Genomic DNA, 24336 nt, shown 5'->3' with positions numbered 1-24336 from the left:
TCGAAACAAAACAAGAGTAGCGTCTGGACATGAAACACATAACTAATACTGCCAGGGAATGAAAGGGATTGACAGATATAGGGGAGGTATTCAGTGAAGTGATGTAGTCCAAGTGAGTCTCATAATGAGGCGCAGGTGCGCATAACGATGGTGCCAGGTGTGCGTAATGATGGTAGTCAGAGCCAGGGATTAGTAAACCTGCGACATTGCTTGCTGGAGAGGGGGAGCGGGAGTAGAAGTGACACCTACCTTATGACAACACAACTGATTGGCTCGAATGCATTAAGAAGGAAAGTAATTTCACAAATTAACTTTTAACAAGGCACACCTGTTAAATTAAATGCATTCCAGGTGACTACCTCATGAAGCTGGTTGAGAGAATGCCAGGAGTGTGCAAAGTTATCATCGAGGCAAAGGGTGGCTACTTTGAACAGTCTCAAATATAAAATACATTTTGATTTGTTTAACAATTTTTTGGTTACTACATCAAATCAAATGTTATTTGTGACATGTACCTTACAGTGAAATGCTTACTTACAAGCCCTAAACCAACAATGCAGTTTTAAGAAAAATACCTCCTAAGTAAAAAATTAAGTAGATAAGTAAAAAATAAGAAATAAAATAATTAAAGAGCAGCAGTAAAATAACAATAGCGAGGCTATATACAGGGGGTACCAGTATATGATTCCATGTATTATTTCATAGTTTTGATGTCTTCACTATTATTCTACAATGTAGAAAATAGTCCAAATAAAGAAAAACACTGGAAAGGGTAGGTGTGTCCAAACTTTTGACTGGTACTGTATATATTTTACTATGGTGTACCAAAATGGCGGCGCAGTGCCTTCAAAACAGCGCCCCCTGTCAGTCATCTAGGGTTAATACATACAATTGGTTGTCACTGAGGGGATGGAGGGCGCCTTTCGGTCATAATTCGTCAGTACTAAAGATGCTGCACTCCTCCTTAACTCACACACACACAAAAATCATTACTTCCTCCCTCGCCCTGTAAGTGTATACTCGTCAGACGTCATGACACGTCATCAGAAGTGTCCACTTCATTTGAGGGCTGAGGGGATAGGGTGTGTCTTTTAAGTGTTTGGACTTCAGCCACACAGAACTGCCCGATCGTTTTTTCCATCATGGCTCCATCCGCAGACAGGCTGGGATACTGGGGGCGGCCAACCTCAACGCTAGATTGGTGTGAGGATAATTATGTCGTCTCTTTCTACATCGCAGAATTCTGTAAGTACAGCTGACACCATGCTTATTGCAAAACTAGTAATATAAAACAAAAATGAATGCAATAAATACTGATGTGGCTCCGTGCGGAAAGCCGTCTCAGAAATAGCGTAAACAGTATGCCTGGTGGTGCCATTCCCGTACGCTCGCGCCAGAAGTCTAGATCATGCCTGTTATTTCTACATTTAAATACAGCTTTGATGTTTTTATACCGGTAAGGTAGAAGTTACCATTAGTGTCGTCAACTCGACCGTGCTTCTTGCCTAGGGCGATGCCAGACCCGCCAATGAGTCACAACTCTACTTGCACCTGCAGCAGCACCGCGCTCTTTCAAGTAGGCCTAACTGTTTACAAGTATGCTTCTGTAATAGGCTATCTATACGGCACATTAAAAAGTCGCTTTGCGCATGTGTACAATGAAATGCGCCACAAGATGGCTTCAGCATATAGACTCTTTCGGGTAGCCCAGTGGGCCAGTAACCGAACGTTTGCCGGATCGAATCCCAGAGCTGACAGAGCTACCACTTCACCAAATTTTTCCCAAACATTACTTTTCTGGCCCTCTTTTATTTTCAACTCTTCAGCTTTTCTCTTATTGAATTAAACTCCGACATTTTCCCTTTTGCCTCTGTGGAGTGACGTAAACCTTTTCTGCCCGCTCCCAAAAACATTTGGCGATAGGCGTGTAGACTATTTGCCCTGCATACAGTTTGACCCTAAACCTTAGGCTTACGCACTAATGCCAGACAGCCTAAAATAATTAAAGAAAAACCTATACATATAAATTGCACAAGAAATATACATAAACCCGTCAGCCCAACGGATATAACTGGGGGGACTGCGGGTTATGAGTCAACCCACGCATCACTAATTCACACCCCTAGACTTTTTCCGTATTTTATTGTTACAGCCTGAATTTAAAATTGATTAAATTAGGTTGTTTTTTCACTGGCCTACACACAATAATCCACAATGTCAAAATAGAATGATGTTTTTTGATTTTGTTCTACAAATGCAAAAAAAAAAAAAAAAATGATAAGCTGAAATGTCTTGAATCAAAACAAAACAAAGTACTGTATTCAACCCCTTTGTTATGGCAAGCTTAAACACGTTCAGGAGTAAAAATGTGCTTAACAAGTCACGTAATACATTGCATGGACACAATAATAGTGTTTAACATGATTTTTGACTGACTACCTCATCTCTGTACCCCACACATACAAGTATCTGAAAGGTCCCTCAGTCGAGCAGTGAATTTCAAACACAGATTCAACCACAATGAACAGGGAGGTTTTCCACTGTCTTTCAAAGAAGGGCACCTATTGGTAGATGTGTGAAAATTAAAAAGCAGACATTGAATATCCCTTTGCGCTTGGTGAAGGTTGGAAGGGTGTATCAATACACCCAGTCACTACAAAGATACAGGTGTCCTTCCTAACACAGTCACCAGAGAGGAAGGAAACTGCTCAGGGATTTCCCCATGAGACCAATGGTGACTTTAAAACAGTTAGTGTTTAATGGCTGTGATAGGAAAAAAAATGTGGATTGATAAACAACATTGTAGTTACTCCACAATACTAACCTAATTGACAGAGTAAAAAGGACAGAATACAAATATTCCAAAACATGCATCCTGCAAGAAAGAACTAAAGTAATACTGCAAAAGATGTGGAAAAGCAATTCACTTTTAGTCCTGAATAGAAAGTGCTATGTTTGGGGAAAATCCAATACAACACATTACTGAGTACCACTCTCCATATTTTCAAGCAGAGTGGTGGCTGCATCATGTTATTGGTATGCTTGTAATCGTTAAGGACTGGTGAGTTTTTCAGGATAACAAAGGAATGGAGCTAAGCACAGGCAAAATCCTAGAGGAAAACCTGGGTCAGTCTGCTTTCCACCAGACACTGGGAGATTAATTCACCTTTCAGCACGACAATAACCTAAAACAAGGCCAAAATCTACACTGGAGTTGCTTATCAAGAAGACAGTGACATTTCCTGAGTGGCTGTGTTACGGTTTTGACTTTAATCTACTTGAAAATATATGGCAAGACCTGAAAAATGTTTGTCTAGTAATGATCAACAACCAATTTGACAAAGCTTGAAGAATTTTGAAAAGAACAATGGGTAAATGTTGCGCAATCCAAGTATGGAAAGCAAGACTTAGAGACTTAACCAGAAAGACTTACAGCTGTAATCACTGCCAATTGTGATTCTAACATGTATTGACTCAAGAGGTTTGAATACTTATTTAATGAAGAAATATTTGTGTTTTGTACAAATTAAACTCAAACTTTAGAATTTTTCTTCCACTTTGACACTTTTGAGTATTTTGTGTAGATCGTTGAGAAATAAAGACAATTAAATACATTTTAATCCTACTTTGTAACACAACAAAATGTGAAAAATTCTAGCTATGTGAATACTTTCTGAAGGCACTGTAGGAATGATTGGAATTCTACAGTATTTAAGTAAAATGTTTCAAGGACAAAAGTACATGTATTTAAGCATTTTTGTTGCAGTGTGGACATTAGCAATAGTACTTAAAAAATATATATACTTTAAGGAAAATGTTTTTGTATATTTCAAAAATGCATTTATATAGCTTCTAAAATATGTTTTACATTGGTGGGGGAGTACCAAGATGGAGGCACTATAGCTTCAAAACAGCGTCCCCTGCCAGTCATCTAGTGTTAATATAAATCATTGTTTCAACCACACCACACAACCACACTCGCATGTTGAACGAGCATCTGCGTAACCAAGCGCTAAAATAAACTCTGGGTGAAAATCCTACATAGAACTAGCTAAAAAGATGTGCATGTCAGGTAAAATAACATCCCAATGTTCATCTCCCAGGACAAACTAGCTAGAAACAGCTAGCTAGCTATAAATGTTTCATCAATAAATGTTTCATGTGCGTTTTGACCTGCCCCCAAATTAATGTAGTTGGTTCACAATTGGTTTTGATATTTTAATCTGCGTATCATGATCGCGTCTGGTGTGGATGGACAAAATCAACATCCATGCGATGGCGCACATGGACTCGCGTGCAGGGCTGGTTTAGTCAGCATGTTACACAGGCACCGCAACATTTTTCTATTCATGATAATTATCTTTAACACTAAGAGCTCCATTCCATTGCAAGATAAAAACCTGCAACTCGGCATTCGTAATTTGCTTTTGGATACCCTTTTGAATGATATGAGTGATAAAAGATTGTGAGTGCAGCAGTAAAACTATGCTAGTTCTATCTCACTCAAATCAAATTTATTTATATAGCCCTTCGTACATCAGCTGATATCTCAAAGTGCTGTACAGAAACCCAGCTTAAAACCCCAAACAGCAAGCAATGCAGGTGTAGAAGCACTCGAGTTATGAGGGGGTCCTTGGTGAATTTGCTATTACAAAAGAGATCCCTGGCCCCAAAAAGTTTGAGAAACTCTGCCCTACAGGCTTTCTGAGAATCCCACGCACACTGTCCTGTTATGGCAAAACTCCATGATAATACAGTTGGCTTTATTGTGTTTTTCATGATGCCAATTTTCGAAACTGCCAAGTGGGTCAGAATTAGCTGTGTTTATCTACTGCTCTTTTAGTTTTCTCTCGATATCTCTGACTCACCCATGACCCACATTACACTGAGTGACCCAACACTCCTCTTCTCTCCTTGACCTTGGAAAGGTGAAAACACTAGATTGAATGACTATTCACATGCATAAGATGAAGGAACATTTTTTTTTATTAAAAAGCATCTAACCTAGAACTAATACTCTGAAAGCAGAACACTTGCTCTTACGTAGCTTTTATAAATGTGTAGAACACTGTATTATTAAAGTGACCATGTCACTGATACTCCACACGACCAGTAGAGTTTGAAGCAATGGTTGGTTTGGCTCTTAAATTGGGTCTCAAGTTGTAGAATAAAAGGCCTGGAATGTGCAACGTCCAATAAATCTAATGTGGAAGACAGACAGAGGCAATTTTTTTTACCCTCATTGTGTGGCAAACATGTGCTATATCTCAGTTTTCAGAACCTCAGCAGAGCTGAATAATAGTAGCGCTGCTTGCAGCATCGGGGGAGGTCAGAATACATTCAACAGGAGATTCTCCTCACGTTTGCTTAAAGTTAAACTAATGAAAACGTTAAACAGGAAAGTTCTTGGCATTGTACGGACTACAGCACCTTGGGGAATGCCTAATGCTATTTGACCTGAAGTCAGTGAGCCTAATGTACAACACAACTTACTAATGTAGGGCACCAGCCTAATGTTAAACATAAATATTGTGTAACAGACATCCAATATTCCTTGGTCTTGTACATATATTTGTAAGAATATGATTTCAAGAATCCTTTACTTTTGTATCCAGCAGCTAAGCAAGCACCAAATACCGTACAGCAGTGTAGCAGTGTTAACTGAACAACGAACTGAGTTAGCCCTCAGAGCTCTTACCTCTTACATATAAGCCCCAACTTGAAGCAACATTCTAATCATTAGCATCGTTCATCAACCATCACTTGGTGTTGTGAAATCTTCAAATTAAATATGTTACCTTTATTTAACCAGGCAAGTGAATTTAAGAACCAATTCTTATTTACAATGATGTCAAGAGGCAAAATGCCTCCTGTGGGGACGGAGGCTGGGATAGAAAAAAACTATGGAAGACAAAACGGACAACACAGACAGAAGACACTGGCGACAGCACAAATACAACAGCAAACAAACAGTGGATGTGTGTGTGTGCAGGCATGTTTGTTTGTGGTGTGTGTGAAGTAAAACAACATGCTTCGTTACATAAGCAACTAGTGACATCTAGTAACAACTACATGTCTTAACAACCGGTTCATCTATTTGTCCTTTGACCTCATCCAGGGACATCAGGTCCTATAGTTTTAGGTTGGCTTGGAGGAGATTCCAAGACCAGGGGGCTGAGAAATTAAAGGACCATGGTTTTATGCATTTTCCTTTCGAGCCAGAAGACAGCATAGATAAAAGGGCAGTTTTCCTAAAATGGCCTTCTAAAGAAATAACTAATTTCACCAGTCTAAATCTTACTGATTTTATCAATTGGACCTGCTTACAGAAAGTAAACACTATTCTTTCTCTAGTTTTCCATCTGCTAAGAGACACACTATTAGAAATTCTACCAGACATCAAATGATTGTGGTTGTTTGCTATCATACACTACACGTTGTCTTGTCTTCCTCTGACAGTTGCTCTGTTTGTTATCTTGTTGTACAGGGAACACTGTCAGCAACCTCATTATGATCCTGCCTCCCATCTACGGTGCCATCCAGACGTATAAAGACGGCCTAGAGTTCCGCTACGTCTACTCCTTTCTGGGACTGGCAGGTAGGTGCTCCATACACATCAGGAACTATTAGTATGATTTACTAATATTTTATAATACAAATGAGGAGTTTATTTCCTAAATGCTATATCCACCCATTTTCCCCATGTGTTTTTTCATCAGAAATCGTTGTCTATGGGTACGTTCATGTGTGTGTAAAATATTACTGATCTCTGATTTTTATTTAATACATTTTAGATATGTATTTTTATTTTTACGCTATACATTATATCCATTGTTTAGCTGGAATGGCATGCTCGATCCGGTATGCTGAGTATACAAAACATTAAGATCACCTGCTCTCTCCATGACATAGACTGACCAGGTGAATCCAGGTGAAAGCTATGATCCCTTATTAATGTCACTTATTAAATCCACGTCAATCAGTGTAGATGAAGGGGAGGAGACAGGTTGAAGAATGATATTCAAAGCTTGAGACAACTGAGACATGGATTGTGTATGTGTGCCATTCAGAGTGTGAATGGACAAGACAAGAAAATGCAAGTGCCTTTGAATGGGATATGGTAGTAGGTACCAGATGCACCGGTTTGTATTAAGAACTGCAACGCTGCTGGGTTTGAAATGCTCAAAAGTTTCCTGTGTCTATCAAGAATGGTCCACCACCCAAAGAACATCCAGCCAACTTGACACAACTGTGGGAAGCGTTTGAGTCAACATGGGCCAGCATCCCTGTGGAACGATTTCAACACCTTTTAGAGTCAATGCCCTGATAAATTTAGGCTGTTCCGAGGGCAAAAATGTACAGTACTAGGCAAAAGTTTGGAAACATACTCATTACAGGGGTTTTCTTTATTTTTACTGTTTTCTACATTGCAGAATACTAGTGAAGACCTTAACTATGAAATAACACATGGAATCATGTAGTAACCAAAAAAGTGTTAAACAAAAATATATTTGAGATTCTTCAAAGCCACCCTTTGCCTTGACAGCTTTGCACACTCTTGACATTTTCTCAACCAGCTTCATGAAGTAGTCACCTGGAATCCATTTCAATTAACAGGTGTGCGTTGTTAAAAGTAAAATAGTGGAATGTCTTTCCTTAATGCGTTTGAGATTGCCCTATTTGGTAAAATAGTCCATATTATGGCAAAAACAGCTCAAATAAGAAAAGATAAATGACAGTCCATCATTACTCTAAGACATGAAGGTCAGTCAATACAGAACATTTCAAGAACGTTAAGTTTCTTCAAGTGCAGTCGCAAAACCCATCAAGCGCTATTATAAAACTGGCTCTCATGAGGACTGCCACAGGAAAGGAAGACCCAGAGTTACCTCTGCTGCAGAGGATAAGTTCATTAGAGTTAACTGCAACTCAGATTGCAGCCCAAATAAATTCTTCACAGAGTTTAAGTAACAGACATATCTCAACATCAACTGTTCAGAGGAGACTGCATGAGAGAGACATCTCCCTCAACGTCAACAAAACGAAAGAGCTGATCGTGGACTACTGGAGACAGCAGTGCGAACACTCCTCTATCCACATCGATGGAGCTGCAGTGGAGTGGGTCAAAAGCTTAAAGTTCTTCCGCGTACACATCACTGAGGACCTAAAATAGTCCCTCCACACCGACAGAGTGGTGAAGAAAGCACAACAGCAGGGTTCTACACTGACCTTTTTTACAAGGAGCATACGTGTGCCTAAGTTGGAAAATGTAGGCGCACACAAAGAAATGTAGGATTTCAATGAAAAATATGAGGTAATAAAGCTAGAATCCTTCATTCTTCTAGGGGCACTGGTGCGCCTAAATAAATTCCAGTTCGCACAGAAAACATATTTAGGCCATTTGCGAGTAATATGGTTGCCCTGTAGAGCCCTGAACAGACCCTTTTTGACCTCAGGAGGCTGAAAAAATTCATCTTGGCCCCTAAGACACCTCACAAATGTCTACAGATTCACTTTCGAGAGCCTTCAGGCTGACTGTATTACTGCCTGGTATGGCAACTGCACTGTCCACAACCGCAAGGCTCTCCAGAGGGTGGTGCGGTCAGCCCAACGCATAACTGGGGGCACACTGCCTGTCCTCCAGGACATCTACAGCACCCGGTGTCACAGGAAGGCCAAGAAGATCAAGGACCTCAGCCACCCATGCCACAGCCTATTCACCCCGCTACCAGGCATAGACAGTACAGGTGCATCAAAGCTGGGACCGAGAAACTGATCGAAGCTGTTTATCTCCAGGCCATCACACTGTTAAACAGTCATCACTAGTCGGCCTCTGCCTGGTAACCTGCCCTGAACCTTACACTGTCACTAGTTGGTTACCACCTGGTACTCTACCCTGCACCATAGACTTGCTGCCCTATGTACCGAGAGTCATTAACACTGGTCTACTTTAATGTTTTCATACTATTTTACCCACTGAGTGTACCAAACATAAGGAACACCTTCCTAATATTGAGTTGCACCTCCCCCTTTTTCCCTCAAAACAACCTCAATTTGCCGGGGCATGGACTCTACAAGGTGTCCACAGGGATGCTGGCCAATGTTGACTCCACTGCTTCCCACAGTTGGCTGGATGTCCTTTGGGTGATGGACCATTCTTGATACAAACGGGAAACTGTTGAGCGTGAAAAACCCAGCAGCGCTGCAGTTCTTGACACAAACCTGTGCACCTAATACCATACCCCATTAAAAGGCACTTAAATGTTTTGTCTTGCCCATTCACCATCTGAATGGCACACATACACAATACATGTTTCAATTGTCTCAAGGCTTAAAAATCCTTTAACCTGTCTCCTCCCCTTCATCTACACTGATTGAAGTGGATTTAACATGTGACATAAATAAGGGATGATAGGCTGACCAGATGAATCCAGGTGAAAGCTATGTCATGGAAAGAGCAAGTGTTCTTAATTTTTTTGTATACTAAGTGTTCAGTATGTATATACTGTATTCTAGTCATGGCTCATCTTATATAACTACTGTTGTATACACATGTTCTATTCATATACTGTCTATACATTCCATTTGTTTTATATATTGCTAGCTCTGATATTTCTTAATATTATTTTCCTTCATTTTTTGATTGTGTGTATTGTTATTGTATTGCTACATATTAATGTACTGTTGGTGCTAGAAACATAAGCATTTCGCTGCACCTGCAATAAAATCTGCAAATCTGTGTCAGCGACCAAGACTTGTGTAAGGCTACTTACAGTACTTACTCCTACTTCATAGTATTTTAAAAGGGCATCATCAAGATGCCTTCCTGCTGCTTGTTTGATGTGATCTCTTCTTCTGTTCCAGCTGTTGGCATTGGTTCCTGGTGCTTCCATATGACGTTGCAATATGAGATGCAGGTGAGCTGACTTTTAGTATCTAAAAATAAATTGTGATTCGTCAGCACACTGTATGCATCCACCATTGAGGAGTTGTGTTCTCATAATCACATGGACCTTTTCAGCTGTTAAGGACATAAAAAATGATACCTCATCATTTCCTGAAGAATGCACATGCAGTTCGGTCAGACACTGGAGTCAACAGAAAACAATAGTTCTGTCTTGGCTCGTGCCGACCATCCCATTATACATCACTCTCTGTCTCTGCTGTCTGACCCCCACAGTTGCTGGATGAGCTGCCAATGATCTACAGCACCTGTGTCTTTGTCTACTGTCTGTAAGTACCCAACATAATGGATTTACGCTCTTCAGCTTTCACAGTGCCAATGCCATTGCGCAGCCCAGGTCAAAAGCTCACTGAAAGTAATTTGAGGGCAATATAAAATGTAATGTGATAAATGAAAAGTGAATCCAACCCTCCAATTGATCCACCCTAAGAAAGCACATATTGTGGTTGTAGATGCCATGTAACCGAACTGATGTCTATGGATTCAGCGGCACTTAGAGTTCCTCCATTTCAACTGGGGCATCTTTCATCATCTTGCTCTCCATCCTTCTCAAAGGCCTTACTGAATACAGTATGTCTAAAATTACATATGTGTTTCATGAGAGGAATGATAATTTAATTCATTTTTTGTTACAGATATGAATGCTTCAAGCAAGAAAACACTCTGAGTTTATTTCCTATCACATTGTTATTGTTCTTCAGTGTCTCAGTCAGTGTGGTGAGTGTCTCATAAATCCCACAGTCAGGTCAAAAATTATTGGTGCCCTTGATAAAAATGATATTATTCTAATGCATTTGCTCAGGCATATATGCATATACACCACTACAGCTGTAGGATCTTAATTTGATCACTATTTTATTGCTGAGAATTTTCGTGCACAGCAGGAAATGCAAAAGTGTAGTGGATTCAAGGTTTAAAAAGGCTTCTAAAGTTTGTAATTTCCACTTTAAAATGGCAGACTTGATTTGCCCTACTGAAAAATGTATCAACCCCTCCAACATTTTTTCCTTAGTTATAATCCACATAATAATTCATATTTCCTGTTGCTGCAGTATTATTTTCCTACTGTACCAAACTGGCTCATATTTAAGATCCTACATCTCTACCACTATTAGGGCAACGATTCAGTTTGAAACCAACTTTTCTGGTATTGGGCGAAAGTGTATCTTGTCCCCACGTACAGTAAGGAAGACGGTTTCGGGAGGCAAAGGGCCAAAGCTGGAGAATTACAGATTATTTTTTTTCATGTATCTTCCGGTGACCAAGTTTACGCCACCTCCATGCTCTCTGGAAGGGTTGCCAGAAAAAATACTTTATTGAGAGAGAACAACAAATGTAAACGCCTAGAGTTTGCTAAAATGCATCGGCACTTGGATTGGAACTGGTGTTGTGGTCAAATAACATGAAAATAGAGCTCTTTGGACACGCACACCAGTGGTGGGTTTGGCATCGAAAGAAAGATGCATACGCAGATTATTTTTGATTTTGATTTTTTTGCTTGATTAACGAAATCTTTCTCTGAGCAATTGTATTAGTATAAAATAATAGAATTTAAAAAATGTGCATACAATATAGCTCACTATTTGTATTATTTATTTTATAAAGTATTTTTTTCCTCTTCTTTACCAAGGGTGCCAATAATTTTGGACCTGACTGTAACTGTTGTGTCCATTTTCATTCCATTACTGTATGTCAATAAATAATGTCACTATCTGCATTCTCTTTTTTCTCTTTTTTTCCCCCAGGTGTATTTACAATGGAAAGAGCCAGTATTTCACCAGGTAAGAGAGAGTACATTTGCACTCTTCAGTGAGCGTGCTCTTTGTTTGGTATAAGGTTTCACTGTTTCATTAGTAAATATTGCCCCTGGCTAAAAGTGGAAACAGCCAGACATGAGGTCCTGTTAGATTGCTATTGTGGCATGTCACTTCAGATGTATCTGTGCAGTTGTATTCAGCAATGCAATATATTTCAGCGTTGTCACTTGTCGTACAACATGTCATACAACATGTCAGACACCACCTATTTGACTATTGCTTTGACTAATCTTATATGCCCAGGTTACACTTATATAAACTCCTCCCTAGCATACCACCACAATAGCCAGTGTTGCTGTGGATATTGAGAGTCTAGAGAAGTGTCTGTGTTACTCGACAACAACAGAAACAAAGTGACAAAGCAGCCTTTGTTTACACTTCAGAGCCCCCTCTGCTTAACCTACTGCTCCATGGTGGCACACGTTTAGTCATAAACATGCCCTCAACAGTCTGTTTTGGAGGACGTTATAGTGTCAGCATATTGTTTCAACGAGTTGGTGTTTCACACCAAGCTGATGCACGTAGTTTGATTTGCTACTCAATTAGATACAACCCCACATAGCCTGGTTCCTCTCTAGGTTTCTTCCTAGGTTTTGGCTTTTCTAGGGAGTTTTTCCTAGCCACTGTGCTTCTACACCTGCATTGCTTGCTGTTTGGGGTTTTAGGCTGGGTTTCTGTACAGCACTTTGAGATATCAGCTGATGTACGAAGGGCTATATAAATAAATTTGATTTGATTTTGATTTGAACACACGAACTGTGACAATCCATTTATACGTCTCATCAACCATCACAAAAGAGCAGTCTTTATTTGAGCATGGATTTAGCACAACCTCGTGTTTGAACCTTGTACATGCTGTGTTATCCTTTTAGGGGTTGAGCAGTCTGGTTGAAAACGTGTGCATTATGCACCTCATACTTACCTTTGTTCTAGTGAAAACACCAGAATTAGGTCACTTTAAAATATGACACAGATTTGAATTTGGTTGCTTTTCAAAACTAAAGATTCTTCTTTTTGTGTCCTTAGGTCATGTATGGTGCGCTTGTAGCCTGCTTGGTGACGCGTTCTGTCTTTATAGTTACATGGTATGTGGCAATGTGGTAGCATCATGGTTTAGTAGTTTGGGAAACTAACTGATAACTAAGAGGTCAACAGTACATTTGTTGTCCTTACAAAGTTTGAATTGTATCATAGCCACTCACCATTGGATACTGCTATTATGCTGATATTTGTGGTTCTGGATGACAACGTTTTCAGAAACCACAGTACGAAGTAGGGCAGAGGAGGCTGGTGGGAGGAGCTCATTGTAATGGCTGAAATAGAACGGAGTCAAACGTGGTTTCCATATGTTTGATGCGTTTGATACCGTTCCATTGATTCCATTCCACCCATCACAATGAACCTGTCCTCCCATAGCTCACCGCACCAGCCTCCTCTGAAGTAGGGCTATGTTATAACATTCTTTATACATCTCATATGACTTTGTATTTTAACTGCAGGGTCTACCCCTGGCTCAAACCTATGTGTTACATCTCCCTGAGTGTCTTCCTGCTGGGGTTCCTGTTGTGGAACATTGATAATCTGGCATGTGACTCACTCAGGTAAATATACAAACCATTTGCACATGCTGACATCAGAATATGGACATCCATCTCCCTAGATGTAGGATCTCAATGTTGAAGGAGAACTTTCCTGCAATGCAAAAATGTTTTTAACTTGGCCTGTATTTGAGGTTTAAAAAGACTTCTGTAGTTTGTAATTTCCACTTAAAAATGTCAGACTTGAATTTCCTTTAACATTTTTAATCAATCTCTACAAAAATGGCCAATATTTATAATCCACATAATTACTATTTCCTGTTGCTGCAGGATTATTTACCTGCTGTAGCAAACTGTCTCAAATTAAGATTCTACATTTGTAGACAGAATCAAATGTAAAACTCTCTACTCCTCACTCTCCTTTAGATCCACCAGACAGAGACTGCCCCCTGTTGTTGGGGCGGTGACACAGTTCCATGCCTGGTGGCACATCCTCACAGGTCTGGGCTCCTACCTACACATACTCTTCAGGTAAACTATCCACTGAACCGTCTATATTCTACAGGTCTTATAAAGCTTCTACTGTGTTTGTTTGCTCATTGTATTTGTTCCCACTAAAATTAATTTATTCTGCTTGAAGAACATAATTAGATTAAGAACAGACTGGTAATCTTGAGTAGGGATATGGTCAGATGATTTCTACAAGAATGTGTTACTGAAAAATGTAGTATGTTCTGTTGTCATGTAGCCTCCAGATACGGTCAATCTACCTCAAGCACAGACCAAAAGTAAAGGTAAGCGTGCTCTCATCCTCCCAGTTCTTCAACACATCCCAGTTCTATGCTTGTGTATACAGATGTAGGCTCTACAAGTTTTACTTGCGACAGGGTGATCAAATCAAGACCCCCACACCGAGAGAGCGTGAGGTTTTGAGCAGAAGATGACTCTGTTATCTCCCCTCTTCAGTGTGTTGTTGTTGTTGTTAAGTTGTCCTGTACAGTCCAACAATATTTATACGGAACGTTCCTCTTTAAGTAGATTATTGGTGTTGGGAATAGAAAATATAGTTGAGTATGTGTAGTGTGACATTCAGTCATGACATTCAATCAGTCATAACTAAGTTCTATGGTATGCATTTATGGACTGAGGGTTATGATAAGGACATTTGTTGGGATGCAATTTCTATACAATAGCTATCTTCGTATACATAACGGCTGCATGCAGGGATGTATGTATGCCTGCCCACTGTTGGGCAGAGCCCCCCTCCATCCTTCTCTAATACTCATCATACCTGAAGATCATTCAGAATCAGAACTTCAGGTAATGATACACAAGAGGATTTTCAAATTAAGATCCTACATCTGTATGGCACCATAATATCAACAATAGCCTAACACTTGTTCACAATGTGTTCAATCAGTTTATATGTGGAGTGTGGCCCATGTTGCACATGGAGGCTCAGAAGACAAGCTGAGTGGCTGGGGACCATGAAGGAGGGTGACTACCATACAACAGGCATCAGCAAAGGGACCTGACCTGCCAGTCTGCCAACTCCCCCTCTGCTGTCTCTGGGACAGATACTGTACACCCCACTACCAGAGGTCTGGCAGGTCACCCCCCCCCCCCCCAACCTACCACTCCAGGGACCCTTTTGTTTCACACTGTGTGGATTTGCCAAGTACAGCAAGGCGTTGAGAGTTGATATGGAATGATTTTTCTCTTTCATCGATCACAATCGGATTTTCATTGTGATGTTGTAGTGTTTTTGTTTTTAAGTTCTCAAACATTTTGAATGCATTAAAGTACATACTTTCCTGTATGTCAATGCATATATGATATGTAGCTGCCCTGCCCGAACATGGATATTTTCTGGAATAAGATTAGGAAAAAAGACAATAGTCATAAGAACACATCTAAATTATATTAGTGTATGTATTATAACATTCAATATAATACTTTAGCATATTCACAAACCATAATAATGTCAGATGGTCAGGTTGAGCTGGCTGTATTTTTCATTGGTTATGTTGAGACCCGGAACTGGTTATACTACCCTATTTTTTTCAATATAAATGAGCAGGCGCTCTTATCCAGAGAGACTTAAGCCTTCCGCATGCTTTGGCTCGGCTGATGCTTAGCCGAACAAGTGTTCATATACTCCCTTAAAAGACCTTCGCTTGAGCCTCCCGAGTGGCGCAGAGGTCTAAGGCAGTGCTAGCTGTGCCACTAGAGATCCTGTTTCGAGTACAGGCTCTGTCGCTGCTGGCCACGACCGGGAGACCCATGGGGCGGTACACAATTGGCCCAGGGTCGTCCGGGTTAGTGGAGGGTTTGGCCGGCTGGGATGTCCTTGTCACATCACGCTCTAGCGACTCCTGTGGTGGGCCAGGCACATGCACGCTGACACGGTTGCCAGGTGTACAGTGTTTCCTCCGACACATTGGTGTGGCTGGCTTCCGGGTTAAGTGGGCAGTGTGTCAAGAAACAGAGCAGCTTGGCTGGGTCATGTTTCGGAGGACACACGGCTCTCGACCTTCGCCTCTGTATGGGAGTTGCAGTGATGAGACAAGACTGTAACTATCAATTGGGGAGAAAAAAATATCTTTAAAAAAAATACATGCCCTTCGCTTGAAAAAAGCAGCAATACTACTGTTTGTCCATATTGAAACTCTGTAGCCAGTAAACACTTTCTTAAAATAGTCCAAAATTAATGATAACTCAAGAAATTTTTCATTAATTTTGACATTTTTTTCTGAGGAGATCTTAGTTGCTCAACTTTACATCTAAAATGTTTGGTGCAGTATTTCTCAAGTGAAATAATTAGCATCAAAACAATTCATCTCTAGTTGAATGACAGCAAACATGAAGCATTAACAATGACAGCATTGAAGAATCCCCACTGTTGACCCTTCACCGACGAAGGAGCGTAAAGTTTGGCTGCCGACTTTGGCTACCGACTTTGGCTTCCATCTAAAAATGTTTGTGTGCACGAACAGCCCAAAAAAACCTTGCCAAAGACCAAAACAAAGAAAAAAGTCATAACTGTTTAGGATGGAAAGCCTGCAGACACCGTTACAGTTAGTGCATTCATCTTGAGATACCTAGGTCAGACAACCATATATCACAGTCATAGTAAGTACATTTTTCCTCAAAGAAGTTATCAGCAAATGTCAGTGCGAGTAGGAATACACAAGTGCATAAGCATTAATTAAATGTCTTATTTAAGATACTTTTTGAAGAGGTAGTGTTTCAGACATTTTTGGAAAATTGGCAGGGACTCTGCTGTCCTGACGTTAGGGGGAAGCTTGTTCCATCATTGGGGTGCCAGAACAGAGAAGAGTTTTGACTGGGCTGAGTGGGAGCCGACACCCTGTAGGGGTGGGAGGCCCAAGACACCAGAGGTGGCAGAGGCTCCCTTCTCTAAGGTAATCTGGTCTAGATGATACAGTGTGCTGGTTACAGACAGGACTGAAACAGAGACGGCAGGGAAAGGTATAATAAATCAATTATATTGACTACAGTATATATGTCCTCTGCAACGTCTTGGTAACACAGGAACACTCTTTGACTTCAATGACATTTATTTAATGTATGCCAAGACTGCAGCTGCATTATACTTGTAAAATGTGAAGTTGTTTAGATATTTTTACATTTACATGTCCATGTGTTTTATGATTTACTTGATTAATATTAACAAATGGAAGATTGGAAGATTATACAAGTTAAGGATTGTTCCATTTCAAAAAATACAGTCACGTTGTTATCATAGTGGGAATTACAAGGATACAGGGTAATTATTTTCATGTGAATGTCTTTTTATTTGCCAACGCAAAAGATCATGAAGAAAGTTTACCTGAAATAAAGATATCTGCACAAGCCTTGGTGTTGCTGCCAAAAGGAGGAATGAGAAAATAGTGTTTTGACTGACCACTGAACATTTCTGACCACTGTTCTACAGACTGGATCATCTGGACATTAATATCCATTATTTAACTCTATCTAGCAATGAATACAGGTGTCTGCAATTAAATAATTATCATTGTCCTGTATTACCACACACACACATTTGCTTCAAGGATGAGACCTCTGAACTGTACCAGTCTGTTCATGCACTGCAGTTCTCATGATGGATTCCAACACGCTCTCATTCCTTATGGCCACTAGATGGCAAGGATTGCCATATTTCAGTTTGAGGCTATATGTACATTTACCAAAGGATGCTGTAATTTACAATGCATTATTCTGGGGATTTGTCTTTGAAACTTTGTGTGAATTTGATCTTAAATGTAATGTACTTACAGTACCAGGCAAACGTTTGGACACTTACTCATTCAAGGGTTTTTTCTTTATTTTTACTGTTTTCTACATTGTACAATCACAGTGAAGACAAAACTTTGAAATAACACAGAATCATGTACTGTAGTAAACAAAGAAGTGTTAAACAAAAATGTACGAGGTTCTTCAAAGTAGCCACCCATGCCTTGATGACAGCTTTGCACACGCTCTCCAGCTTCATGAGGAATGCTTTTCCAACCTGAAGGAGTTCCCACACACGCAAACACTTGTTGGCTGCTTTTCCTTCACTCTGTGGTCCAATTCATCCCAAACTATCTCAATTAGGTTGAGGTTCGAATGATTGTGGAGGCCAGGTCATCTGATGCTGCACCATCACTCTCCTTACACAGCCTGGAGATGTGTTTTGGGTCATTGTCCTGTTGAAAAACAAATGATCGTCCCTCTAAGCCTAGAACAGTTGAGATGGTGTATCGCTTCAGAATACTGTGGTAGCCATGCTGGTTAAGTGTGCCTTGAATTCTAAATAAATCCCTGACAGTGTCACCAGCAAAGCAACCCCATACCATGCTTGTGTTTCTTGGCCCAAGCAAATTTCTTATTGGTGTCCTTTAGTAATGATTTCTTTGAGGTAATTCAACCATGAAGGCATGATTCACGCAGTCTCCTCGGAACAGTTGATGTTGAGATGTGTCTGTTACTCTGTGAGGTGCAATCTGAGGTGCAGTTAATTGGCAATTTCTGAGTCTGGTAACTCTAATGAACTTATCCTCTGCAGCAGAGGTAACTCTGGGTCTTTCCAACTTGCAGAAATTCCGGTGCTTCAGTGCCCTCACAATAATAATGCTCACCACGCGCACAACTTTCTGCATCACATTCTGTAAGTCTAGCCACAAGTGCTTCCTGATGAATGATAAATTGAAAAATAACAAATTCGGGAATATGCTCCCTTTCTCATCAGGCCTATAAGTACCTTCTCCTTCCCTCGCGTGTTTGGGGTCGCGTCAGTGCACAGAGATGCCAGATTTAACTAGTCAATATTATTATCAGCAAAAAAATGTAACAAGGGATTTCAGAATATCCTCTCCACATGTTTGTCTCTGAAGGGGCAGTAAACATACAAGTTCCTCTGAACAACTCGTTTTGAGGGAAGTGGACCCAAACACATCATTAGGCAATGTCACTTACATCAGTGCTTTCGTCAAGCACGATGCTAAAACACAGTGATACAGATACAGTGGGGCAAAAAAGTATTTAGTCAGCCACCAATTGTGCAAGTTCTCCCACTTAAAAAGATGAGAGGCCTGTAATTTTCATCATAGGTACACTTCAACTCTGACAGAAAAAATCAGAAAAAAAATCCAGAAAATCACATTGTAGGATTTTTAATGAATTAATTTGCAAATTATGGTGGAAAATAAGTATTTGGTCCATAACAAAAGTTTATCTCAATACTTTGTTATATAGCCTTTGTTGTCAATGACAGAGGTCAAACGTTTTCTGTAAGTCTTCACAAGGTTTTCACACGCTGTTGTTGGTATTTTGGCCCATTCCTCCATGCAGATCTCCTCTAGAGCAGTGACGTTTTGGGGCTGTTGCTGGGCAACACAGACTTTCAACTCCCTCCAAAGATTTTCTATGGGGTTGAGATCTGGAGACTGGCTAGGCCACTCCAGAACCTTGAAATGCTTCTTACGAAGCCACTCCTGCGTTGCCCGAGCGGTGTGTTTGGGATCATTGTCATGCTGAAAGACCCACAGGCCTCTCTCATCTTTTTAAGTGGGAGAACTTGCACAATTGGTGGCTGACTAAATACTTTTTCTCCCCATTGTATCTCTGCTGCAGAGGATAAGTTCATTAGGCTTAATTACACCTCAGATTACAGCCCAAATAAATGCTTCACATAGTTCAAGTAACACATCTCAACATCAACTGTTCAGAGCAGACTGCGGGAATCAGGCCTTCATGGTCGAATTGCTGCAAAGAAACCACTACTAAAGGACACCAATAAAAAGAAGATACTTGCTTGGGCCAAGAAACACGAGCAATGGACATTAGACCGGTGGAAATCTGTCCTTTGGTCTGTTGAGTCCAAATGTTATATTTTTGGTTCCAACCGCCTTGTCTTTGTGAGACGCAAAGTAGGTGAACGGATGATCTCTGCATGTGTGGTTCCTACCGTGAAGAATGGAAAAGAGGTGTGATTGTGTGGGGGTGCTTTGCTGGTGACACTGTCTGTGATTTTTTTAGAATTCAAGGCACATTTAACCAGCATTGCTACCACAGCATTCTGCAGCGATACACCATCCCATCTGGTTTGCGCTTAGTGGGACTATCATTATGAGAGGACATCAATGCATTATGTGCTAGTCTTGAATTCAACCAACGTCAGATTGATGATCTAAGGAAAGAGAACACGGAGCTGAAAGGTGCTGTAGACTCTATTCATAGCAAGGTGGAGGTGGTGCAAAGGGAGAACAAACAACTTAAAGAAACATTGCTTGATGTACAGTGTCGATCAATGCGGAACAATCTAATATTTACAGGGATACCGGAGAATGCCAACAGCAGAGGCTATGAGGACACAGTCCGAGACTTTATGTCAACTCAACTAAAACTGCCCACTGATGTTGTGCGTAATGCCACTTTCTCCAGAGTCCATAGAATAGGCAAGGCCTCTGGAAATAGGCCACGGGCTATTATTGCATGTTTTGATAAATTTAAGCAAAAGGAAATGAAGAAGAACATGGAGAGAGAACTCAGAAACACTGATTTTGGAATGAATGATCACTTCCCCACCGAGATCATTGAAAGGAGAAAAAAACTATATCCCATCATGAAGGAAAAGCGTTGCCTGAATCAACGAGTTTCCATGGTGATGGATAAACTTTATATCAACAGGCAATTGTGTCAGGACTCTAGAATAACTTTCTGGTTATTTTAATTCAATGTTTAAAACTGAGTTTGTGTGTTGTAGTGTATCATGACAACTTCAACTATAATGAATATATGCTATATTGATCTTCACTTGATAAGGAAAGGGCTGCATATAGCTCAGGTTAATGTATGTAGCCTTCCTAACAAAATACATGAGGTTTTTAACTTGGTCAACATAAATAATATTCATATTTTAGCTTTGACCGAAACACATTTAGATGCATCTGTAAATGATGGGCAGATGAACATTCAAGGATATAGTCTACTGAGAAGGGACAGGAACAGGAATGGCGGGAGTGTTGCACTGTATATTCAGAATCATATACCTTTTAAGAGGAGGGATGACCTTAATGTAGGTCAAATAGAGGCACTATGGGCTCAAATACATCTGCCTCACCAGGCACCCATATTTGTAGGATGTGTGTATAGACCTCCGAGCTCTACGGTGTCCTATCTGGATGACTTATGTACTGGGTTTGACCAGGCCACAGATAGCAACAGAAATGTATTTATCTTGGGTGATTTTAATATAAATTGGAAGGATCACAATGATTTGAATAGAACTAAATTGATGAGATATGCTAAGAACTGTGGTTTGAAACAAATGGTTAATGATACTACTAGATCTTTAATTAAGTTGGGTCATCGTTGAGACACATGCATTGATCTGATTTTCTGTAATATACCATTGCAATGCTTAAAAGCCAGGTTAATGCCAGTGGGCTGGAGAGACCATAATATTGAAACCATGAACACCAAGGTTCCAAAGAAACCCCCTAGGATTGTGGTCAAAATACATTTTAAAACATTTAACCATGAGTTATTTCTAAATGATTTGGCTGCTGTACCCTGGGAGCTGATTTATCTAGAGGATGATTTAAATCACGCTACAGAATGTTTTATTGATTTGCTCACTGAGGTAATGGGCCATCATGCCCCTATAAGAAAGAGTACAGTTGGTGCTCGTCCATCTCCATGGATTGATGATGAACTGGGTGAGGCTTTTTCTCAAAGAAATATGAAAAAAGTCTTAGCAGCCAAGTCAAAATTAGAAATTGATGAACAGAATTATAGAACATTACGTAATTGTGCAGTTAAAATGAATCGAAAGAAAAAAATGTTATTTTACAACAATGCTTTAATTGATTGTAAAAATGATTCTAAAAAGGTATGGAACACAGTTAAGGGCTTACTTGGTACATCTATCTCATCAGGCCCATCTAGTATGGAGGTTGACGGGAGAATAATAACAAAACCAGTTGATATTGCCATTTTTTTGCAGATTTTTTTACACAGAAAATGTAATTACTGAGCAACAATGTAGACATACATTCTTTCAAACAAGCTATTGTCCAATGGATTGATGATCATATTATGAGCAATAAGATCTGCTCTCTGAGTCTACAAACGGTGTCAGTGGAGGAGGTGTTTGCTTCACTGTGCTGCTCCCCAGATTGCAGTTCCACTGAGATACATATTTAATTGGTCACTGGAAAAGGGAATGTTTGCAAATGTATGGAAGCATGCGAAACTGTGTCCTATTCCGAAAGACAGCAAAAAAAACATTACTCCTGCCAATAGTCGACCAATTAGTCTACTCCCTACACTCAAGATATTGGAGGGTATTGTGAGCAGACAAATGTGGGAGTACATGGAAAAGAATGATCTGATTACAGCCAATCAGCATGCTTATCGCAAAAACCATTCCACTACCACTGCATTGGTTGACATGACTGACCAGTGGCTCAATGCTATGGATAGTGACAAATTTGTAGGTGTACTATTTTTAGATTTCAGTGCAGCATTTGATTTAGTAGATCTTGAAATAATTTTGACAAAATGAATGCATTATGGTTTTAAGGGGGTAGCATTGCATTGGGTACAGTCATATCTAACTGACAGGAAACAGTCCACCTATATTAATGGTTCATTTTCTTCCCCTAATGTGTTAAACTGTGGAATACCGCATGGTAGCTGCCTTGGGCCACTTCTTTATTTAATATATACCAACGACCTTCCATATGCCTTGGTTGAAACTCAATCTACTATATTTGCAGATGATACTACAATTTATGCAGCAAGAGAATCAGTTCAACAGGTACAGCAGGCTTTACAAGGAGATTTGGAGAATATCAGGAAGTGGGTTTGCCAAAACAAACTTGTTTTAAACACCAAGAAAATCAAAGTTATGTTGGTCTGTTCAACTAGGAAAAGGCAAAAACAGCATGGGATACAATTAAGCATGGGAGGAGTACAAATTGAAGAAGTGGCAGAAACCAAACTATTGGGAGTGCAGCTAGACAACTGCTTATCATGGTTGTCTCAAATAACTAATATATTATTAAAACAGCATGCATAATCAGAAGGATAGCTAAATATTTACCAGGACAAATTATTCAGCAAATAAAACAAGCATTAATTGAGAGTCAGGTGAACTACTGTTCGGTGGTCTGGGAAATGCATCATCAAGTGAAGTTTGGAGGCTGCAGAATGCACAGAATAAAGCAGCAAGGATTGTTTTAAGGTGGAGATATGGTTCTTCTGTTGCAGTCATGCTCAGTGTTCTTGGTTGGTCATCAATCGACAAGGTAATTGAAAAAAACATCCATATTTTATTTTATAATATACATAATTTAAAACGGCCAAGTTCTATTCACAACGGTATTCAGTTGGTAAGAGACAGATATTCCGTAAATACTAGGAATAGATTGTCCACCATCTATGCGTGATCCAGACAGAAAAGAGAAATAGGCAAATTAACATTTCGATTTAGAGCAATACAGAAATGGAATAAATTAACTGAGCAAACTAGAAACCTTTCAATATATACATGTAAACATTATTTTAAAATAATTTAAATATAGTATATAGAAATGTTGTGGGACTATAGTAGATGAAGAGTCAATATTTTTTAGATTGAATATTTATTAGGTCATTATGCTCGTATATTATGTATGTTTGTAATAGTGTGTTATATGTGAAAGTATGTTTGTATTATAAATTGTATTTTAATGTTTAAGGACTCTTGGAAGATTAGTCCAAATGGGGACTAAAATAGATCCAAATAAAATAATTTGTTTTTCAACAGGACAATGACCCAAAACACACCTGCAGGCTGTGTAAGGGCTATTTGACCAAGAAGGAGAGTGATGGTGCTGCATCAGATGAGCTGGCCTCCACAATCACCTGACCTCAACCCAATTGAGATGGTTAGGGAGGAGTTGGACCGCAGAGTGAAGGAAAAGAAGCCAACAAGTGCTCAGCATATGTGGGAACTCGTTCAAGACTGTTGGAAAAGCATTCCTTATAAAGCTGGTTGAGAGAATGCCAATAGTGTGCAAAGCTGTCACCAAGGCAAAGGGTGGCTACTTTGAAGAATCTAAAATATGAAATATATTTTGATTTGTTTAACGCTTTCTTGGTTACTGCATGATTCAACATGTGTTATTTATTTCATAGTTTTGATGTCTTTACTATTATTATAAAATGTAAAAATAAAGAAAAACACATGAATGAGTAGATGTGTCCAAACTTTTGACTGGTACTGTATGTTATCATTATGGGGCATAATTCTAACTAGTCAAACATACAGGTCATCAAAAAGAAAGGAGGACCAAGGCATTCTTCATATAATTAAAATGCCTTTATTTGTATGGCATGTTCAATAGAAACAAAGTTTAAAAATCCGACGCGTTTCGGCTGCATGGCCTTCGTCAGGGAGTACAAAGAAATAATACAATGTCCTCTTTTGAACAGCTTTTCCAATTAGCTCTAATTTGAAGAGGGA

At 39.7% G+C, this 24336-nt stretch overlaps 1 protein-coding gene and 1 long non-coding RNA gene across 6 annotated transcripts in view; both read left to right on the top strand.

Annotated features, from left to right (window-relative positions):
• Positions 1-950: 950 nt before the first annotated feature.
• Positions 951-24336, top strand: part of acer3 (alkaline ceramidase 3) — a 33929-nt gene continuing 10543 nt past the window's right edge. For 3 of the 5 annotated variants that reach the window (XR_010457127.1, XR_010457126.1, XM_064981667.1), the window contains exons 1-10: positions 951-1245; positions 6488-6598; positions 9865-9917; positions 10181-10233; positions 10600-10681; positions 11710-11745; positions 12808-12866; positions 13281-13382; positions 13746-13850; positions 14068-14113. Coding sequence is in view for 3 of the 5 variants with exons in the window: in XM_064981667.1 (XP_064837739.1) it covers positions 1143-1245; positions 6488-6598; positions 9865-9917; positions 10181-10233; positions 10600-10681; positions 11710-11745; positions 12808-12866; positions 13281-13382; positions 13746-13850; positions 14068-14113 (750 nt within the window). In the remaining 2 variants the exon portion in view is untranslated. Of the gene's footprint in view, positions 1246-6487; positions 6599-9864; positions 9918-10180; positions 10234-10599; positions 10682-11709; positions 11746-12807; positions 12867-13280; positions 13383-13745; positions 13851-14067; positions 14114-14739; positions 17220-24336 lie in introns of those variants that run through there. The other 2 variants (XM_064981665.1, XM_064981666.1) reach the window with 2 other exon arrangements.
• LOC135550656 (uncharacterized) lies at positions 19886-24065 on the top strand. The gene is made up of 2 exons (XR_010457128.1): positions 19886-23137; positions 23638-24065. It is a non-coding gene; the product is annotated as an uncharacterized LOC135550656 (long non-coding RNA).

The sequence above is a fragment of the Oncorhynchus masou genome, chromosome 12, assembly GCF_036934945.1.
Source record: "Oncorhynchus masou masou isolate Uvic2021 chromosome 12, UVic_Omas_1.1, whole genome shotgun sequence".
In the NCBI taxonomy this organism is placed as follows: domain Eukaryota; kingdom Metazoa; phylum Chordata; class Actinopteri; order Salmoniformes; family Salmonidae; genus Oncorhynchus; species Oncorhynchus masou.
The sequence above is the reverse complement of the archived record's forward strand: the minus strand, read 5'-3'. Positions and strand labels throughout refer to the sequence as shown.